Source organism: Mya arenaria, chromosome 5 (genome assembly GCF_026914265.1).
Source record: "Mya arenaria isolate MELC-2E11 chromosome 5, ASM2691426v1".
NCBI classification, from domain to species: Eukaryota; Metazoa; Mollusca; class Bivalvia; order Myida; family Myidae; genus Mya; species Mya arenaria.
This window is the reverse complement of record NC_069126.1, coordinates 23,386,466-23,408,236: the sequence shown is the minus strand read 5'-3', so window position 1 is coordinate 23,408,236 and position 21,771 is coordinate 23,386,466. Positions and strand designations below refer to the sequence as shown.

The 21,771-nt window shown below is 35.1% G+C and overlaps 1 protein-coding gene across 4 annotated transcripts; it reads right to left on the bottom strand.

Moving 5' to 3' along the window:
- Window positions 1-7,556: 7,556 nt before the first annotated feature.
- On the bottom strand, window positions 7,557-20,756 carry LOC128233662 (cytochrome P450 2D6-like). 4 transcript variants are annotated; one of them, XM_052947448.1, is made up of 8 exons: window positions 20,554-20,756; window positions 16,097-16,812; window positions 15,335-15,547; window positions 15,051-15,168; window positions 14,591-14,768; window positions 10,688-10,778; window positions 9,753-9,880; window positions 7,557-9,201 (listed from the first exon to the last, which is right to left on the bottom strand). In XM_052947448.1, the coding sequence occupies exons 2-8, from the start codon at window positions 16,646-16,648 to the stop codon at window positions 8,991-8,993; spliced, it is 1,491 nt and encodes a 496-aa protein (XP_052803408.1). In that variant the 5' UTR covers window positions 16,649-16,812; window positions 20,554-20,756; the 3' UTR covers window positions 7,557-8,990. The 4 variants fall into 4 exon arrangements, with proteins under 4 accessions (XP_052803408.1, XP_052803405.1, XP_052803406.1 ...); XM_052947445.1 differs by lacking the exon at window positions 20,554-20,756 and adding an exon at window positions 17,951-18,383; XM_052947446.1 differs by lacking the exon at window positions 20,554-20,756 and adding an exon at window positions 18,002-18,383.
- Between the last annotated feature and the right edge of the window lie 1,015 nt (window positions 20,757-21,771).

The window sequence follows — 21,771 nt, the reverse complement described above, 5'->3', positions numbered from 1 at the left end:
CATCGAAATATTATTCTTCCTGGTTATTCCTACTTTCAAGGGAAGTAGTTACCTTAAGTCAAGGTAAACATTGCTTTACGCATTATTTCCCCCTAATAGGCTTTTACGCTTAAGGTTACATTACACCAGGTAAATGATAAATATTTTGTAACATAGAATATGGCTTTATTATGACCAGTTAACTAACTTAAACAATAGATTAAATTAAAACAGCAATTAAACGCATAAATACGGGGGAGAATAGTTCTGTTTTTCATCTACATTTGAATAATTACATAGTGTTCATGCATATATTACATGTTGCATTGGTTCAGATAATAGCACTTATTTGATCTATTTTCAGGCCCGTATCACCCACCGTCACTGATAAATACGCGTGTTTGTGTTAACATTATTTAATGACGAAATGTACAACTGCAAGCCATCATATTTGGACTGTTTATATCGATGATAATATGCCACGCCCCCCTTCCCCAGGTCCGGGTGTATACCGGGGATAGTGGGGGATAAGGACCTTAAATCTCTACGAGTCAGAAAACATGCCGTCAGAGTCAGTCAGGTGCCATGATTATAACTTTTAAAAATGTGCATTTTAATAGGGCAATTAAGTCATGTTTTTCATCGAGTTGATCAAAGATCATTCAGTTGTTTAATTAAGTGTCGTTTAAAAGTTGTATGGTATAAGGGAAGCAACTCGCATTGATTGTATTTACCTACAAAGGGGAATTAGTCGGCATTTAAACTTTTAAAGTGACTCGCTCATAGTTTGTTAAATGCACTTTTTTAATTTTTACATAATAAAGTTGACAAATCATAAGAAGTGTTAAAACAAAAATACCAAAAGCTGAAACCTTTCAAGAAATGTTGATATTCGCTCAAATATCGTCTTTTAAGACCTCAAATTTCATTAGCGTTTATAACGCGATGGAAAATTAATTACGACTGTGGTGTTGCGTGATTGGTTGAGTGACATTATTATGTGATGTTATCAATGTTTAGTTAACAGGTAAACATATCCATGACCTTTGTTAAAGTCCCGGTGGCCGTGTGGACTAGCCGGCTGTTTTCTGTTTTACTTTACCGGCATGGGTTCGAACCCCACTAAAGCCAAAATACCTTTTTATGTTATAACTGTACTGTTTTTCTACAATTTTTTATATCATAGAGTAAAAAAATGATAAAATAAGTGTTTTCATATGCATTACCGAGAAAACTAATTTTTGGCTTCAAAAACATGAGCGAGTCACATCATGGCTAAATTTGGTAATACCTCACCGTTTCAATGATTGAAAATGACATGGGCCGGTATTTATAAAACATCTTAAGTCACTTCCTAACTCCAGTCACTTTCTCAAGTGTGAGCTATGCAAAAAAGTGTGCTTTCTCGGGGCTACAAGAAAGACTACCAACAGGAGGAATTGAGGGTTTTTTTGGTGTCTGACTAAATTAACAAGGACAGTTGAGTCTGAGTATAAATGATGATTAATTCAAACCATAACGGACATCATAATTTGTAGAAAGGCAGTTGTTCAAATGAGAGACAAATATCATTGCGCCGCGCATCAGTGAAAAAGCGGTTATGGAGGTGAACCGGAAAGTGTTAAGACAGCAATTGTGCATTGATGTCTGGTGTTGGTTCCAGTTCCTGCTCCGGGGGGAAGGGGGCGGGGGTGGGGTGGAGGGAAAAGCACGCTGTAACGTAGGGACAATGTGTAAAAGAGGAACTTCCGGCTGTATGTACTCTTCACGCACATGCAGGATCGTAAACCCACACCGAGAGGAATGTAACAAGTAACTGATTAATAAACAAGTACGGCTACAATTTGTGTCTTCAACTTCCGAAAAGGCCATAACTTGTTTTAAGTCCAATCCGAAAGTGACTTTCCAATTATTCATCAATAACAGAAATATCTAAGGCGGCTGTAAGAAACGCCTTGATATTACTGTATAACTTTGGCTGGTTTATGTTGTTGTTCTTGCTTTTACGATAAATATCTTTACTTTTACCTTAACACTGAAATGAGAGTTTTGATAGGTAATCGCCATTCCTGTTTCAGTCACAGCAATGGTAAAGGAACGCTACTGCTTCTTTTCTTTAGTAATATTAGTATAGTTTAACCTGTTGTAATCGATTGTATATTCAAGTCATGTTAATAATAGAAAGTGTTCCATGAAATGGTCATTCGGAACTCCTCGGCCATTATTTTCAAAAACAACCTCGGATGTATTTGGACGGTTTACATACTCAAAAAGTGGTACGTTTAAGTCCGCTGCAAATAGATCGCGTAGTAATCTGAATTAGTCGTTAAACTTTATGACTTAACTCTTGGGAATCTTAATCATGTTTGCAATAATACACTTCACTGGTAATCAATTTAAACTGAGAGCAATAAATACAACTCTTAAACACTACATTTAATTAATGATATTATTCAAAAATTTACGGACTACTTCAACTGATGTACCGGTATACATCCGAGGTTGTTTTCGATAAAATGGCCGAGGAGTTCCGAATGATGAAATGGTATGTTTATTTTCTTCTTGTTGCTTTACCTCAAGTATCCATTTTCCTTGTGTACGAATGTTTAGGTACCGGTAATATGTATTTCGGAAATGCTTTCACATTAGGACATCATGATTATTTTTTTAGTTCTTCTTTATAATATAGCGAAGATATGCTGCTATTCTACAGTTAAGTATTGCCTAAACTTCATTAAGGCACACACATATAAGAGTAAAGCATCCTGCGTCTGAAGTCGCTGGTTTCTGGTAGCTGGGATCCATCCTCGTGTAGAAATCGCTCAGGCCGGAAACTTCAAATTGCCGTCCACAGTCGCGTTGTTTATCTAATACTGCTATTGTAGCCTATATAGTTATATGCACGTGCATGGATGTCAATTCGAGAAATATGGGGTCACAGTATTTATTAGAATATTTTAGAATAATATTTCAATATACATAAACAATAAATACATGATTATCAATTCATTAATGAAGCGTGGGATGTTTTACGACTGTATGAGTTCTATCAATACTAAACCTGTTAGGTGCCGAAGATCAAAGAGAATATGAAAAAGGGAATTATGGAAATTCATCACCACAAAATTGTTGCGGTATCTTATCGTATAGATAAGATCATTAAACTGAAGCGCACCCACTATAAGCGCTTTGTGGAACAACCTCGTGGCAATGACAGCTTTAAAATACGCGGGTTCTTGAAAAGTTTGAAACTTACTTGTGCGGCGAGACATACAATTAGTTTTACACTTGATGAAGTTATCAGAACCAGGTTATATCGGAATAAAGATTCCAACAGTTTTACATTGCAAATTTATCACTTCTTTGAATATGGCTACAATTTAAAGCTTCATAGAAAAGATGTGATTGGTACCTGCATGTGGGAATCCAATAGGGAGGTTTTAAATTTAAAATAAGTGTCTACCTGTCTTTTACCGGCAGACAGAATCTTAACATGGCCTCGTTACAAGGAATATAATTGTACATAATATGTGTGACACTATCTAATGAAATAAACTGTAGATTTAATGCTTACTTTTTTCTGTACCCATTCGTAAAGTCTCAAAGCTGTCATTCTAAACTTAACGCGTAATTTGATTTCAAATATGGACATTTTTTATTGAAAATAAGCGTATCCGTCTACGAGACTGAAGTCAGGAACCAGTCATGACCGTTTTACAATGAACATAATGTACCCGTCTGTCACTGGCACCGGATTTTCAAACTAAGATTGTTTTGATTTTTTTTAAAAATGATTAAGTTTGAAAATCCGGTGCCAGTGCCGTCTGTAGATGGTTTTTGCGAATATGAGTGTAACCGTATGACTGATACCTGCAGGAGACATACACCATGGAGGATTTACAATGAATTTAAGTTCACCCTTCTGGTGGACTGGAATATGCATACTGAAACCAATCATGATGTTTCCCAACTAATATATATATACACGTCTTCAATACCTGTGTGCTTTTCAACGAATGTAATTGTAACCGTCTGTGTGTATGAATGGTGCCAGTAGACAGAAACCGTTTTGAACCATGAAGGTTTAACAACGAATGCTATTATTTCTTACGCAGTGATCTATATTGTGATTTTTTTTAATTTCCGTACATGATCGTTAATTTACGCCATCTGCATACCGTCAAACTAGATTTCCATTACTCGCCGTGAATGTGGCCTTTTATTTTGAACACAATTCATGAAAGAATGACAAAATTGTAAAAAGGAATACGCCCCTCGTTCCAATCTGGCAGGAAAAAGCTCTTTACACATGTCTGGATGGTGCCCACGAGTATCGTTCTTATAAAATTTCCCTTTTAATTTTCAGAATTTAACAAATATCCATTTCATTTGGTTTAAAAGTTTCATTCAAAAACACATAACATGGCAATATCGAAGAAACGGATTAGATTTTTGAAGCGTGTACGAAAAAAAAAACAGATAGTAAAATTATTTGGGTCGCTGATATATAAACAAATAATTTAAGTGTGTTCATATCGTTCTGTACCCACCGACCCGTTGATGTTGCGGAAATGCGAATTGGACGCGCTTGGAGGGAAGCACTCAATGGCTGTATGACCAAGCCTGCGGTGAGCTAGAATGTATAAGGAGCCCAATTCTTTGAATGTACCAATGCATTTATCAATTATCAATATTATAATATACAATATATACAATATTTTCATTTATTTGTTAATGACAGAGCTTAAAATAAACTAATATATTGCATTAAAATTTGATTTAATGCTAACCATGATTTTAATCTTGAGGCCATTCCTAAAACTGGGCGTTAAGAAGTATTGTTAATCAGAGCAAGTTCGTCGGTTCTAGCTAAAAGCAAAAACAGATTTTCAATTAATTTCTCGAAGTTCAATTTCACTAGCGAATATATGGGCATATATTGCATACTTAGTCGTGTACAATCTTAATATTTCTGTTCTAAATGTTTTAGCATTGCTTAAAGTCACAGAAATACAAGCATACAAGCTATGCTGAACATATACTGAAGCTTGGTCGGCGGTAAGTCCTAATGGGGCACTGTCTCTCTGGATGTCTGAAATTTGATCACCGTTTCATATATAATCAGAAAATATTTCTTACCTCGGGAATACTTAGTGTTGTACTGTAATTTAAAATCGAGGGTACGAGCATCTTCACAAAACGGCCCTCAGGTCACACGTATACGAACGGCCCCACGTCTGCGTAATTATGACATGCTTAGACCACTTTATGCATATCCTGTTCATATTCATGTGCATACTCCATCGCACTTTTGACATATGCTTTATTGTTTTATTCGCATCCCCATCTTCCCAACTTAAGTATAGTTACATCATGTTAAGTGTATAATATTATCTGATATTTTCATTTATTTCTTGGCGTCTTCTATAGTACTATATATTAGACAGTTTGTGAAACACAACTTGTACGGATGAGTGTACACGTGGGCTACTTTTGTGCACTACGTCAGCCAGACATGGACACATTGTTGACTTTAAAAATGACTTTTATGGTTATACGTGGAAGGTGATTATGCGAATATCAGTAAGCATACAAGTACACATTTAAAGTAAATTTCGTGAACGACTTTCCACCTCAAATGCACCTTTTATAAATACGTGAACTTAAACGTACTCTACAAGTACACGCATATAAATTGTACGCCAAAATATTTTGCATTTAGCATTTAGACATGAAAAGCAAGAATATGTTTGTTTGTTTGTTTGTTTGTTTGTTTGTTTGTTTGTTTGTTTGTTTGTTTGTTTGTTTGTTTCACCCCTCCCCCTTAAATAAATAGGGTAGGTAGGTATGAAAAGAAAATTGGGGAGTTTTGTTATATTCATTTTATCTTGATATAGTTCTTTTACCAAAAACTATAGGTTTAAAGCTTTAGAGCATCTGTGCAGTCAGTATTAGCATCGCTGGTATTGTTAAAAGACGAAAACTCTTCATTTTCTAACTTAAGATAGATTTAAATCAAACAAATGAAAAATCTTATTTCTAAAGGCAATATAAGACATCTAGGTCCGTGGCAAAAAATCGGGTAAGTCGGGAAAACGGAAAAAGCACATTTTAGTACGCTCATATCTTCAATATCAGTGGTGCAATACAGTGGTATTTTATAAGCGCTGTATTTTAGAAACAAAATACTAGAATATGTTGTTTTTTCAGGCATATAACAATTCATATTAACTTTTCTTGTTATGTCAATGAACCACACATCATTTACCCTATATATGAAAGCAAGTCTTACTACACCTTATACTAATTTATTTGATAGAAGGAAGGATTAGTTAAGGCGAGCCACTTTTGGTCAATTTATAATTAAATTTGAAAAATCATTGTCCTTCCCTCATTTTAAGCTCCAAATATTGAATGCATTAATCCCTCCATGAGTAAAACGAAAATATTATATTGTGTAAGGCCAGAAAGTAATGGCCTAGCTAACATCTAACCACTCGTACTACTGATGCATGTTGACATACTGTACATTACATTCAATGGTGTTCATTGTTTACAATGACTTAAACACTTAACGTAGTTATGTTTATCCCTGCTTATATTAGGTATAACGTTAGCCTTGCTGTAATACCTAACATTCATTGAAAATCCTTATCATTTTTCTAAGATTTCGTTACGAAATAATTGATTATTTTTGTACGCATGTGAATGAACATTTCAGTCTTACTTGCTTGCCGTCAAATACCACACACGTAGTACAATTAACAAATTACAAGAATGGATGATGTATTTCTTAGCTTGAAAGTGTCAATTTGTAATGTTAACACTTGGCTGCTCACAATGTAACGAAACATGACAATTTTGCCCAATTAAAAGCTCATTCTCAGATGACGATAAAAGGTGTGTAGCGGCTGAAATAATCGCAACGTACTTCGCCCATAGTTTATTTCAGGATAGAGAGAAATGACGTTGGATGTTGAACGGTTAAAAGACGTACTCTTAAGTGTGAAAAGACATATTTCTACGATTGTTTTTTGTTTTTGCATGGAGCAGTGTTTAAAGTATAATTGATCGAGTTTGAATTCAGTCGTTGTATCGGATTATATTTATGAAGGATTGACTAGCTGACTGTATAAATGACTATATGGTATTAAACCTGTGCGTTCATGAAACGGAATGACTTACCGATACTTTTTCACGGTGAATTACGTTTACGTAAGTAGCTTACAACAGTGTTAAATGCATCTTTTAACTCCAACGATGTGAAAAGTGCGCGACCCACAGCAACAATTCTACTTTCTCGACCTTATCTTATCGAAAACGATCACTCGGGATACATAGTATTGCAGAATCGTCTAGGCTAAGCTACCTCTCAATCAACCAAAGTGCAAGTGTTGTTACACCTTGAACCGAAATTCCTCTCGGCACTATACATCTCCATCGCTTGGGAAAACAAAGAGTCCCGCCAGCGGCTAATCCAGCCTGACAAAATCCGACAGGGATCTGCCTTAAATACCATCTGCTCATATGATCACAAAGAACATCGATTTTGATTGGAAACTGATAACTTTCAATAATTTAATGGAGGTTTTCCAACAATTTTGTGTACATTAATAATTTGCAAAATTTGCATCACACATAAGTTAAACAAATCTGACATAATTGACTGTGTTTGTTATAACCAACCAGTTTCGAATCGCTTCAATCAAACTGTAAACTACACGCCTTTCGCGCCAAATTATCACGTGGCTTCTAATTCCTTACATTCAATTGACTTAGTCGAGAGGGATAGAGTCATTGGGCAAAACACAAGTTAATGTTAAATCTTTACGATCAACAGAAAATGGAACGACTGGACTGGGCTTGCGCTCTCTCTGTTCCTGTTCCATTTTCTGTTGATTGCCAGTATTAAACACCAACATATGCAAACATATACGCTACATGTTTTTAAATGCGATATAATAGTTGTCATTTTTGCAACGGTTAAAGTCAACTAAAAAAATAGTAGAAAGATTTAGAATAGTCAGTTGGATGAGCTGTCCTTCTCTCACGCATGAGGTATTAGCTTTAAATACAACCTCTGAAAGCATGTTTTATTATTATCAGATAAAATTGTTATAGTCCAATCAAACGTTTTGTACTTTCGATAAAAAAAGCCTCATAACACATTCGTGCATGCCAAAGGACGATTTCACGCCCGTGTACAGGAAGAACAAGTAATTTGAAATCATTTAGTTCTGTTTTACAATTTTAACAAAATATCAAATACAAAAACTAATATAAACCAGTATCAATGTAACGACTGTATTCTAATTGCAAATAATCAAATATCATTCTATATTTTTTCAATTACTATAATGCAAAATATAATACTTCAGGCAGCATTTGTATTAAACAATGTTTCATAAAATTAGCAACAAAACATTGCCTCAAACAAATTTATGCGTTTCCAAGTACGTATCTTATTCAACATAAAATGTGAAATGAAACTAAAAGGTATATATGTTTTGCCGTCGTAGTACGGAAAGAAAAAAACTCTAAAGAATGGGCGTGGGGACTTACCTGCGGTTAGGTCCTATAACAATGAACTACCTAACGGGACAAGACCACAGGTAAAGTAAAGGTTTCTAAAATATCAATAATAAATTGAAAACTACACAGACATGACCATTAGTCGACAATTCAAAACTAAGCCCTGTTTTAAAACACAAGGATAATGCCAAAACGACAATGAACTAGATACACAAACGTTTAAACAACACATACAGTCGTACGCTAATACAAACAACACATTCAGACAACACACGCATCAAAATAACTTTATAACCGATAAAAGATCGGATAAACGACAAATATGCATAATGATTAACAACAAGATAATCATTCATAAATAACAAAAAAATAACAATGTATAAAACACAGGTAAAAGGCAATTATTGGCACACATTTTAATGAACACTATATTAAATAAATTAACGATTAATAGGGAAACATAACATTTGAAGATTCGATCAACGGGGCACAACTCTGCATGTGAATTCTGGCGCCTGGAGGACTGTTCCCGGAGTGAGCATCATAGGGTCTGCAGACGGCAAGCTGTCGGAAGTTGGCTGGAGAAGCACATTGTTGCGTAGCAACGCGGTGACAAAGAAAAACATCCGGCTGTATGTAGTTTTCACGCCCATGCATGATCGGAAACCCACACCAAACGGCATGAAGTATCTGAAATAAAACGAGAATGGCTTATTGGTAGTGTAGCATTAACTGCAAACGCAAAAATGAATAAAGAAAACCAGTTTGCAAGCCAACCCTGATATGCTTTTCCGATATATGTTCCTATGCCCTAAGAAACGCTTTGGTATTTCGGAATATATATGGTTGTTACCATACCAATAGGGCAGGGATCATTCTGCTTCTTACCGTTATTAATATAAGTATAGTTGAGCCTGTCGAATTTACCTTCTGGTCTGCCGTACGAGATTTTAATTGATGGTATTTACAATTACATTTATATACATTCAACGATTGTGTTTTAGCCGTTTTTAGAAGTTCTATGAAATGAAATTTTTAATTGCTTCTTGTTGCTTTACCTCAAGAATTCAAGTTTTTTATACGAATATGTTGTACAAATTCTTCGGGTATGCTTTCAAATTCGGACACTATAATTATTAATTTATAACAGCGAATGTATTATGCTATTTTAAACACTAAGTGTTGCCTTTACATAATAAGTGCGTTCACTTGATCCGTAAATGCCTAGAGGGTAACGTTACCTGTGTCTAAGGTCGCTGGTTTCTGGCAGCAGCGATCCGTCCTCTTTCAGGAACCGCTCAGGCCGGAAGCTCCAAGGTTCCGTCCACAGGCGCTTGTCGTGATGCACATGCCATTGGTTTCCATACACCTGCAAATGCAATGCTAGTGTAACCGATGATACGTACATGTGGAAACGTTATTTTTGTATTTATTATTGCTATTGTGGCGTATGAATTTGTATGCACGGGCTTGGGTCTCAATGTGAAAAGCATGAACAATATGTTTACTTCAGAATTCAGATGAATTATTATCAATTCATAAATGACACGTGGAGTGTTTATACGATTACATCAATTGTATCCGTACTAAAACCCATTAGGTGCCGAAGATCAAAGCGAACACGAAGGAGAGACTTATGGAAATTCCTCACCACAAAAATGTTGTGGTATCTTAGGGTATATGTTGGGTTTCAGATTCATCAAATCTGCAGTGCGCCTATTTGAACCGCTTAATGGAACAGCCGTTTCGCTAAAACAGCTGAGAAACGCTGGTTCTAGACAAATCAGGAAATTACTCGGTTGGCGAGACAGAAAATCATCCAATCACTTGATTAGGTTATCAGGACCAGGCTATCTCGGGAATAAAGATTATTTAGCAAAACATTATCTCGTTCATTATTTGGAATACGGCTAGTATCATATAAGTGTACTTCAATCCATGGGAAAAATGGTGAAGAAGAAATGGAAGAAGTTTGTTTTATTGTGTTGTTTTTTGCCGGTTTGGTTAAAACATAATTCAAATGACAAGCAAAGATTAAAATCCATACAATTATTATAGAGTACCAATTTGTCTTGGCAAAGCTTGAGACCATACATCTTAAATGCGTATATATAACGTCTTCCACGTGATACCATTAATTTCAGAAGAGTTAGTGAGATTCAATCCATATACTTACGGACGTGCCTTTAGGAATGAAGAACCCCTCTATTTCTATGTCTTCTTCTGCGTTCGTATGGGTTGCACTGAGGGCAAGATGTGATTGGTACCTGCAAAATGTAACCAAATATAGAGGTTTATCAGTTGAAGTATTTATTTGTGCTTCTGGTAACTGCAGATGGATATAAAGTGTGCAGGTTTTACATTTAATATAAGTGTATCCGTCTATGAAAATTTAACTTAATGACAAACACAAACATTCGTTCTGTGTGAGTTGTAACTGCAGCCGAAAGTAAATATGGAGAACATATTATAGTGTTCCCGCCTGTTTGATTATTACAACCAGACAAAGGCCTTTACGTAGACCCATTATAACGAATGAAATTATGCCCGTCAGTGAGTTTAATGTCTGCAAAAGGTACCCTAACATGGAGGTTTTACAATGGATATAGATGTACGAGTGTGGCTTGGACGAACCGACAGCAACAAGTCTCAGTCTGAAGACACAGAGCATAAAAAAGCTGTTCGCAACGCCAAACAGGGGCTAGTATTAAATGCAGATCAAGATAGTTATAGCAACACTTGCATGGTTCACAATCTGACTAAAGTGGACGATCTTACTTAGGTTAAATGACAGAACGTAAATATTGCCAGAAAATTTCGGCGAACTTCCAGCTTGTCAAAATAATTAGAAAATATACCATTCTTTTCCTATTGCAGACTCATTGCTCAGCTCCGTGGATGATGTGCAGCCTATCAACCAAACAACAAAGGCGTATACACTGGATTTCCCGACTACAGAATACTTTGATGAACTAAACACCTTTAAACAGACCCACCTCATACAACTAGTATTATCATATTTTAACATTTACAGTATTCGCAACAAGTTTGATCTTAAAGAAAAACTCCTTGATTAAAAACGGACATGTTGATAATTGCAGAAACTAAGTTAGAAAACTCTTTCTACCGCAAGCCTTTTAGGCAGAGAGATACCAAATGCAACGAAAAGACAGAGACACACAGGGGGTTGACTCGTGGTTTTCTTCCGAGATGACCTCCCTTTCAAGACACATTCAAACTTTAATAATAAGGGTATGGAGTGTCTGAAACTTGACATGAAAAACAGAATATGGGGTATTCTTTTTGTTTCCAAACAACCATCATTGTCTGATAGAATATTCAAAATAGCTTTAACTAACTGTTATGACAACATGTACTCTAAATGTGATAATGTTATGCAGTTGCGACATGAATTGTTCTCTAAAAAGACAATTGCAATATACAATTTGTCAGAATTTTAATCTCGCTTATCTTGTAAAAAGGTTGAATTGTTTTACCGAAACCCACAATCCAACACTAATGATTTAATTACGACAAATAGTAAAATCCTTTTAAGGAACACCATAAATTTCAACTGTGGTCTACGTGATTGTCATAATATAGAAACTAATCGGCTCAAAGAACATAGTCCTTCACGTACTAAAAAGAAGTAATTTTGAAATCATATAACCATTTTGATCCTGCAGCTTTTAACCATGGTTTGTCTTATGAATCTTTTCAGGCTTGCCATGTCTTTAATTGTGTTAGTGATGTTTACTTGTCTCATACAACTTTGTTACGTCAAGTGGTAGACGAGCATGCACCTATCAAACACAAAAACACCTTATATGAATTCACAATACTGGAACATTATTAATAAAAGAAGACAAGCCAAACACCAATACTTGAACAACAGAAGTAATACTTACAGGAAGGAATATACCACACTAAGAAAGCTTAAAACAAAGGTCAGATGACAGGCAATCACAACATACTTTCAGGAGAGATGTGGAGGCGGGCCTAAATTAGAAGATATTTGGCGTACTATGCAACCTTTTTTATCTTAAAAGAGCACTAACAAGTCAGATAGTCCAATTATACTCAAGAAAAAATAAAACGAACTTATCACAGACCAAACACAAGTGGCCAACCATCTTAACATTAACCTAGTATAAATATTGATATCGACAGTAATGTCGCGGTTAACAATAAGCACCCACGTTTACAAGCCATTGAGAAAAAAAAACATCTCAGATTTTGACTTTCAACCTGTCAATGAAAACACTGTCAAAATGATTATCCAGAATATCAACCCTCAAAAAGGTCTTGGGATCGACGGAATACCATCAACAGTTACTATAGCAGGGAAAGAATCACTAGCATAACCTACTCGCAATATAGCAAACACAATGATTAAACTTGGCCAATTCCCGAAAAAACTTACACAAGTGACACCATTTTACAAAAAGATGACCAATTATTTGAAAGAAGGATAGACCAGTAAGCATACTACCAATACGATTAAACAGACTTGAACGAATGATACATGATCAGTTGGTAACCCGCTCTGACAACATTTTCAACCCGTACCTTGCTGATTTTAGCCCAAACTTTGGATGTCACACTACACTTTTAAGGCTTGTGGTGAACTGGAAGTTAGTTCTTAATAACAACGACTATGTAAGGGCCAAACAAATGGACTTGTCGGAGGCTTTCGACTGTTTTCCGCATTACCTCATCATCCAAAAACTCCAGTATTATGGTCTCACTGATAAATCATGTGGTCTACTAAAACGTTACCTCTAAGAAAGAAAAAAAGTCAAATTAGGTGACCACACACTAACATGGCAACATATTTTCAAGGGTGTCCCTCAGGGGTCCATACTAGGGCCTCTGATCTTCAACATCTTCATAAACGACATATTCTTTTTTACCAGTAATACCCATCTCTACAATATGCTGATGACAACGCTATTTCGTACTGGCACCAAAATAAAGATTTAGTATAGTCAACACTAGAAACAGAAAGCAATCAACTCTTTGGCTGGTCCTCATTTAATCAAATGCACGCAAAGGCAGACAGATTTCAAGCTTTATCAATTGGTAAAACACACAATGAAATTGACTCATCCACTATATATAGCAACACAAAACAATGTGATGGACGGGTCAAACTTCTAGGAGTGGAACTGGATTAAATGTTAAAATTTGACACACAAATATCACACCTATGCAAAAAAGAGGTAACTCGACTAAACATTCTTCAAAATTCTCTCTGAAAAGAACAGACTTACGAAAAAGAAAAAAAGAAAAGAACAAACTTCTTTTCTTTAAATCTTTTTATCAGATCAAATTTTAACTATTATCATATCATTTGGCATTTTTGTAGTAAGAACAAGTCTGAAAAATTCAATAGAGGGCCCTTCGAATAGTATATTACGATTTGAACTCATCTAATGAAGATCTATTAAATCGCTTTAATTTGTCAACCCTTCATGCTGGAAGGATTTAAACAAGAACTATTGAAACTTTTAAGTTCTTACATGGTATTTCACCAGAACATTTACATGATCTTGTTTAATTTGATAAAACACCTTCATACAGTTACAGTTTTGTAAACACGAATGACATTTCTAGGGTAAGAACTTCAACATATGGAAAATCGTTTCGTATTAAGGCTGCCCAGGTGTGGAACAACCTTCCAAATGTATATAGACAAGTTGACAAATTTAAAGAATTCAAAAGACTTTTAAACACCTGGTCAGGACCAAAATGCGATGTTCCATAAAAATGCTATAAAACTATATCAGTTATACTTCATGTAGAATTCACATTTAGAGCAATATTTATGTACATGAATATGTAATTTGTTTTGTTGTATTTTTCCGTTTTTTTATTTGCTCTTAATTTAATTTAAGTATTGTTTTGCTATGGTAGTGCTGTATATGTGTAAATGTATTAGTTAAAGAATATGCTTATATTAAGTTGCATTATTGGTATGGCATTTGATTTGCATTTTGTCGGAAAACAGCTCTGCGTCATTCTGTCCTTAAATTGTGTGTTTTTTATTATTTTTTATACCATAATTCATAGTACAAACCTAAGTGTTTCCAGTATGCAGGCGTGTGTATATGGCATTTTATTCATGTCGTCTGCTGAGGGCTGCCTCTTCGGGCCTATGACATCATCAATCTCTTGTTGAATTTTCGTTTGCATGTGTGGGTGGTGGACAAGCAGAAACAGAACCCCAGACAACACACCACGTGACGTAAGCGTCGCTGGAAAGATTCAGTATTGAAGTTTGGAATTGTAATCATAAATCCAGAATGTTATTTGATGTTTCATCAAATGAAAGAACATTTTGAAAATAAATAAGGATTGTACAACTGAAACATTTCAGGTCTTCTTTTATAAAAAAATATCAAAATAGTGTAGCTATATAATAGGCTCATTGTATAGTAAACACGTAAAAAATGTAAAACACGTCATGTTACTTGTTATAAAATAAATAATACTGATATTGCGTATACAAAAGCCGGCTAGACCAGTCTTTAACTTACACGTGTTAATGAGATCCATGATAACGCCGAGCACGTGGTCGTCTGTTATCCAGCTTTCTGTTGTCTGCAATTTGAACAACTCTGAAAGCAGACTCACTCTGTCGTCTGGAGGCTGGGTCTATAATATGGCGCAAAATTAAAAGAAGGCTTGGTAATGACATTTTCATTTTTGTACAATTTACTATACAACTGTTATACGAACAATAACTGGTCAACAGCACCTTAGAGTAGCAAAAATATTAGTCTTAGCGATTACAATGTTCATACGTAATTTGAAAACAAACCTTCAATTTATATACTAGTTCATTCCGAAGGGTTTTCGTGCTCGCCATAACCTTTCGGTACAGGTTACCATAGTAGCCTGGCAGGTATCTGATCCAGGGCGCTACCTTGAAGACTAAGTGTACGGCTGGATTGATGAGCTCATTGCCTACGTCATCAAAACTTGCAATCGCCTGCAGAACCGGATCGTCATCCACAAGGCGTTTGCCTGTAAACTAGTATTGAAACTAATCGTCATATTAATGTTCCTCAATATGCTAAGACATGTATCGGAATTAGGGCTTTAAGTTATTTTGCATCAATATTCATAACTAAAAACGGTACACGTGCCTACGGTAAATACGAAGTTGTGTATTTTACTACATATGGTAATATATGTTTAACATTTGTTCATACAATCTTGGGCCTGTGTGTTCAAGTTCAGTTTGTAAGTAACGCACTTATTGTATTGATAATATAATCCAAACATGTTTGATTATATCTCTGTCATACTAATATCCAAGTGGTATTGTAGTAGTATGTGGCTAAGTTTGATGGACAGATAAAAGTCATCTTGATTTAAAAGGCTTCAAGTTTTATCAAATGAAAGTATTGAAACATCCTTGAACAAAATAAAGACAACGGTAGCATGTCTTTCTGCAGGTTATGTTCCTTGAGCATTAAATGCTCGAGCAGCTTATGCTTGCAAACTAATGTCAATTACCAGTTAAGCTAAATACTTTTACATTTTTATTTACGATGAGCGTTAATTAACATGTTCGTACCATAATTCCTATCAGCTTACAAAGAGTCGCTTGTAGTGGCGCTATAATATTCGTGTCTCCGTTGCTGTTCGTTATTTTCCGTACGTAATCGTTTATTTCCGCCATCTGCATATCGTCGAAGTCTGGATTTCCATTCCTCGCAGTGTACATGGCCTTTAAAGTCACAGACTTCAATTTTGAACACAACTCATCATACCTTCTGAACAGAATGTCTTTGTATCCATTTCCAACAAAGTGTCCAATGAAAGACGGGGGCCTGTCGCTTAGCTTCAAAGCCAACTCTTTCCCGGCAAAGGCCTTCTTGATGAGATCTGGACTGTTCAATACCACAACCTTTGTTCCAAACATACTGAACATGAAAATATCCCCAAACTTGCGCGCCCACTCGGAGAACTGCAGATAGGCGGAGTCAACAGGAAAACTAAATGCCTTCCCAAAATAAGGGAGTCCACGTGGGCCTGGCGGGCTCCGGGCACCCTTGGATTTCACTAACACCATTGTCGCTAACGTAATCGATAAAACTACAAAAAGACATAGTAAAACAATCTCCATTTTTTCGTGATTTACGATTTGTGCTTAAGAGCTGCAATTTCACATACACAATTCACAAAATATTCTCACATATATCACAACAACTAGAATTTATCCAATTTTAGTCTTCTTTAGTTGGAATTGCATCGATGTTTCCAGCCAATATTCACCCTGTGGCTTCAGTCCTGCAAATGGAAGAAAGTCTAAGTACACCAATACTAAGCCCTTCAAGTGTATATAAATAACGAATGTATAGTTTTCTCATATACTCTAGTTAATGATATTTAAATTACGCTATGTAGTGTGCGTTTCATTAATTTGTCGCAAATCTGAAATGTCTACAGTAATTATATTACTTGCCAAGACTTCATTATGCGTGCAATTGTACTTGAACATACCTGCTTCAGGCAAGAACGGATTTGAAACAACTTTATTTTAGATCAACATACTTAATGTGTTTGATAGTATTCAGTACAAATGACGTGATATGTAAATATTATATGTTAATATCATCGCCCAAATTTCTGAATCATAAAAAAGTCTTAACTAAAAGGCTACTTCAAAACCAATTTTGTAGTAACATATGTGCTAAATGTTTATTCATTGTGTCTAATCTCAAGGCTGTATATATGCTAAGCAAAAACATATCCACGAAACACTTAACATACCAATACATCGTGGTCCGTATCTAAACAAACGTCTCTCTAATGATTGACAAGCAGTAAGCAAAAAATATACACGTGTCAGAACGTGTTGACATGGTACTCATTAGCTCATTGTTTACATCTGTTTTAAAGAGTGACTTAAAAATATAGAAAAGTTGAATTTTCTGGGGGGTTAAAAAATAAAACATAACGTGTTTTTGTAATTTATATTTTCTTTTTATATTAGTTTAGTTTAAACTTATTTAATTCACAACGATTGCGAAACAAGCTAATGCAACTTCTATTAATCACTCTCGTTGGCACGATGTTGCACGAGAGTGTGGTCTTGTGTTGTGGGGGAAACCGGAGTTCCCGTAGAAAACCCACTTTTCCGGCTTGGTGACCACTAACCAAACTCACAAGATTGAATTAGAATTACAACCAGTAGTTCTCATGAATGATTTAATATTGTTCCATGTTTAGCTACACTGCAATGTTTGTGTCCAATTACAATTTATACAACAACAACATAAGTTTATATAACCATATGAAGTTGACCCATGCGATATTTTCATGAGTGATTTAGTATTTTAGGTCCAACTGTTCATCTAAATAGAATTTTCCATTTCTGAGAAGTGAATTATATTTCCTATTAAAATGTTAAAGAGTAAATACTCACTTTAAAAGAACGCATGAAATATTGAATTAACTTATCAGTCGTTGTCGGTACCTTTAATAATTAAAAACACTTTCTGGCAGCAAGAAACTTCTCTATCGTGGTCGAGACAAAATTTGACAACCACTTTCCTTCATTAATAGTCTTGTCAATCGTAGTCTGTAACTTTTCAAACATTGACATCACTTTCTGACATCATTGTACTCGTTCCTCGTGTGGTGTTCCTTGCCAAACTTTGTAAAGCACTCTCTTGCAACAATTAACACTGTACATATGGTTTTCGCTAGATACTTGCTTACATAATCTGATCTATAGAATACAATTTTTTTCTTAAAATTTGAAAGAAATACAAATAATTTTAATGAATGATTCAAAAGTATTCGATCTGTAAAACTGTAATATTCTTCGTCCCAAAAACATACACAAACTGGCAACATCCAAGTAACGGATGGGATACTTGACGAGATATTTTAAGTACTTTAGTCGCTGTTATAAAAAAACATTGTTATCTCATGAATTATTTATCTTCGTACCTATTGACCCAATGATGTTGCGGACAGGCCGATTCGACGCGCCAGGAGGGACAGGCACTCGGTGATTTTTATGACCAAAATATGAGTAAATGATAAAGATTTCATTCTGGAGGTGATAGATGTTGAGATGGCCGCTAGGAGTTGTTGTTATTCAGAAAGAGCTTGTCGGTACAAGTCATTAGCATGTTTTTTATCCGATTATCGAATCTATATATTAGGATATTTATATCAGAAGTTAAACCAACATATGTGCTTTGCATACTTGTAATATCTGATTAATACTGTTATGGTAAGCTCTTATTCTAATTTTCTGACCAAAATAAATAAAATTATTGAAAGTCGGTGTTAGCTGGTTGCACACTAGCTGGTATTACATTTATCCGGGAACGCCATTCAATAACCTATATCTTTGGTTCCAGTGTTTTGGGGGCACTTTCTTTCAGGACCTCTCATAATTGACACCATACATGACGAATGAGAGAGTTTTAACATCGCATTACTGTTAAGGAAAATATCTGCGAGGTACCAAATGTTTCATGAAACACTCCCCGGGTCACACATATCATAAAGGCTAAACTATATTGTACTTTAGCTGCTTATATAAAAAAGAACATTCTTATGCAACATTCCTTCAGTGCACCAGTTGACACATTGAAGTTGCGGACAAGCTTATAAAATGCACCAGGAGGAATTCAATCGATGTTTTTCATGACCTACTCGCTGATCAGGAGCTCCATGCCTTAACTGTATTTAACAAACAGTTTGATCTGCTTATTTCAGAGCCAGTAACAAACGATTATCTTAACGAATTATGAGTTAAGGCTAAACACGATTTCGTGATGAAGGCGATACTGTAGTTGTCTAGTAAGACGGTAGGAATTCTTGTTAATCTGAGAGAGCTTGTTCAGTGTGTGTATACCACGTGATAAATTACGTCATAAATGCTACGTCGGAAGGCAATATTTTGATTTGAAAAATATTTAAAACAAGGATAACTTCACTATTTCTTCACCGTTTTAAATGAAACAAAGCGCAGTCTTCGCAGCTTACGGAGCCCTGCCTTCGGTATTTACCAGAGTTTGATTGAGAGTTTAGTTTCTTAAAACACCTCGACAAACCTTTTCACATTACGGCCGTCTGACGGAGCACTGTCAAAACATGATTTTAGAAACATGTTTGTCGAAGTGTTTGATGAAACTTATGACTTTATCAAAATTCAGTTATAAAACAAATGCGGGGTTCTTTAAGCGGCATAGACTGCCCTTTGTTTCATTTAAAATGGTGTTGTAAAGGAAAAGTTATCTTTGATATAAGTCTTCGTTTTAAGCAAACTAATGCCTCCCGACATAGCATATATGACGTAATTTATCACGTGGTATACACACACTGTTGTTGGTACCGCCCCATAGCATATTCGATAGCAAATGTTAAGATATTTATATCAGCATCCAAACCAATATATGGGCAAATCTTAATAATACTGTTAATATTAGTTCTTGTATTTATTAATTTGCATTCCCATAAACACATTCATTGAAAGTCGGTGTTCCAGCTGGTTTTATATTTATACGGAACATCTATAAGTCTTCTGTAGCTTGATATTTGGTTCCAGTACAATAACGGGCACTTTCTCTCAGGAGAAATTCATGAAACTATGAGTGACGATTACCAGTTCTCCGAAGAACGACATGCACCATAAAACGATCCTGGTGTCACATATTAAATCGAACAGCGTCGCGTCTGCTTACTTAAAATATACTTAGACCACTTTATTCATATCCTGTATATATTTTGTGCACACTCCATCGTACATATAATATATTCTTTATTGTAGTATGTCCATCGAAATAACAATTCTACGTACGGTTACAAAAACAGTATGTGCGTAACATGGTCTGATATTTTTACATAAGTATTTGCGTCCTCTGGATAACTTCGTGTTTACTCACCACTTTTTTATACGACTACATTGGCACAAATTTTAATATCAAAGTTTCATAATAATTTATAATCATTTTATTTGAGAAACGAAATATATTATGTTTCTTTAAGGCATTTAACAATTAATCTTACCCGTTTCTTGTGATGAGGAAAAAAATGTTGAATTAAAAGGTTGCTAAAATGTATCCAAAATGAATTATAAACCCCACAGCAGTAAACGTTTAAATGAAAACATGTGTTACTACAACTCATATTTATTCATTTGGTATGAATGAAAGATTAGTTAGGGTGAGCCGGTTACGGTCAATTGGTATTTATAACTCCATTTGAATAATAAACATTTCCCTTCCCTAATTATAAGCTCCAAGCATTGAATGAATTAATCCCTTCGTGAGTAATACGGTTATATTATATTTTGTAAGGTCATAAATTAATAGCTTGGCTAAACAACTTACCACAAATACTGCTGAGGCATGGGGACATACTTAAGATTCCATTCAATAGTGTTCAACATTTACAATGACTTAAACACTTAACATTATTTCGTTAGTCCCTGCTAATATTTTATGTATATCGTCAGTTTGTTTTTATATATTATCATTTGTTAAAAGGCTCTATACTTTTCTGTGATTTTTGTTGACGATATAGTTTGATTTTGTATGTGTATGCATGTTCAAATATCATTTCATTCTCTCTTACCGGTAAAAAACACATTTATAACTGTTTTTGAAGTAAAAATGAATGATTAATTTCTTAACCTTGACTTTCATTTTCTAACGTTAACAAATTGTTGTACAAAATGTAATGGTAAACGAACGACCAGTCTGTTTGCACAGCGGATCATAATTAAAGGCCCATAAGCTTCATGTTCATGTATCGAAAGGTAAAACTTTTCTGAAAATGTCGGAAAACAATTCAAAGGAATACTTAAGACATTAACTTGATTGTATCATTTAATTATAAAATGTCACGTACAACATTTTTTTCTATGTCAGACAAATATAATTTAAAAAAGTCAACCGTGAATCGAAAGTTTTCCAAAATTGAATGATTATGGTTATTGTTTTGAAAAATATTGTAGGTTGATGGAACTGAGTTATCAGTTTTGACGTCAGTTTTTGCTAGTAGACAGTGAAGTTATAAGAAGCATTCAAGAGGCCTTAATTCAATTCATTATTTTTGTATTTCTAAATATAAACAAATGAACTTGCCGAAGCAGACAATGCACCTATGAAATGTGTGGCGGCTGACCAAAATCGACACGTACATCGCCCACAATGTACTTCAGGACATTTACAGAAATGAATTTGAGTGGTAAATGGTGACGATATGTCTAGCATGAGTGGACAG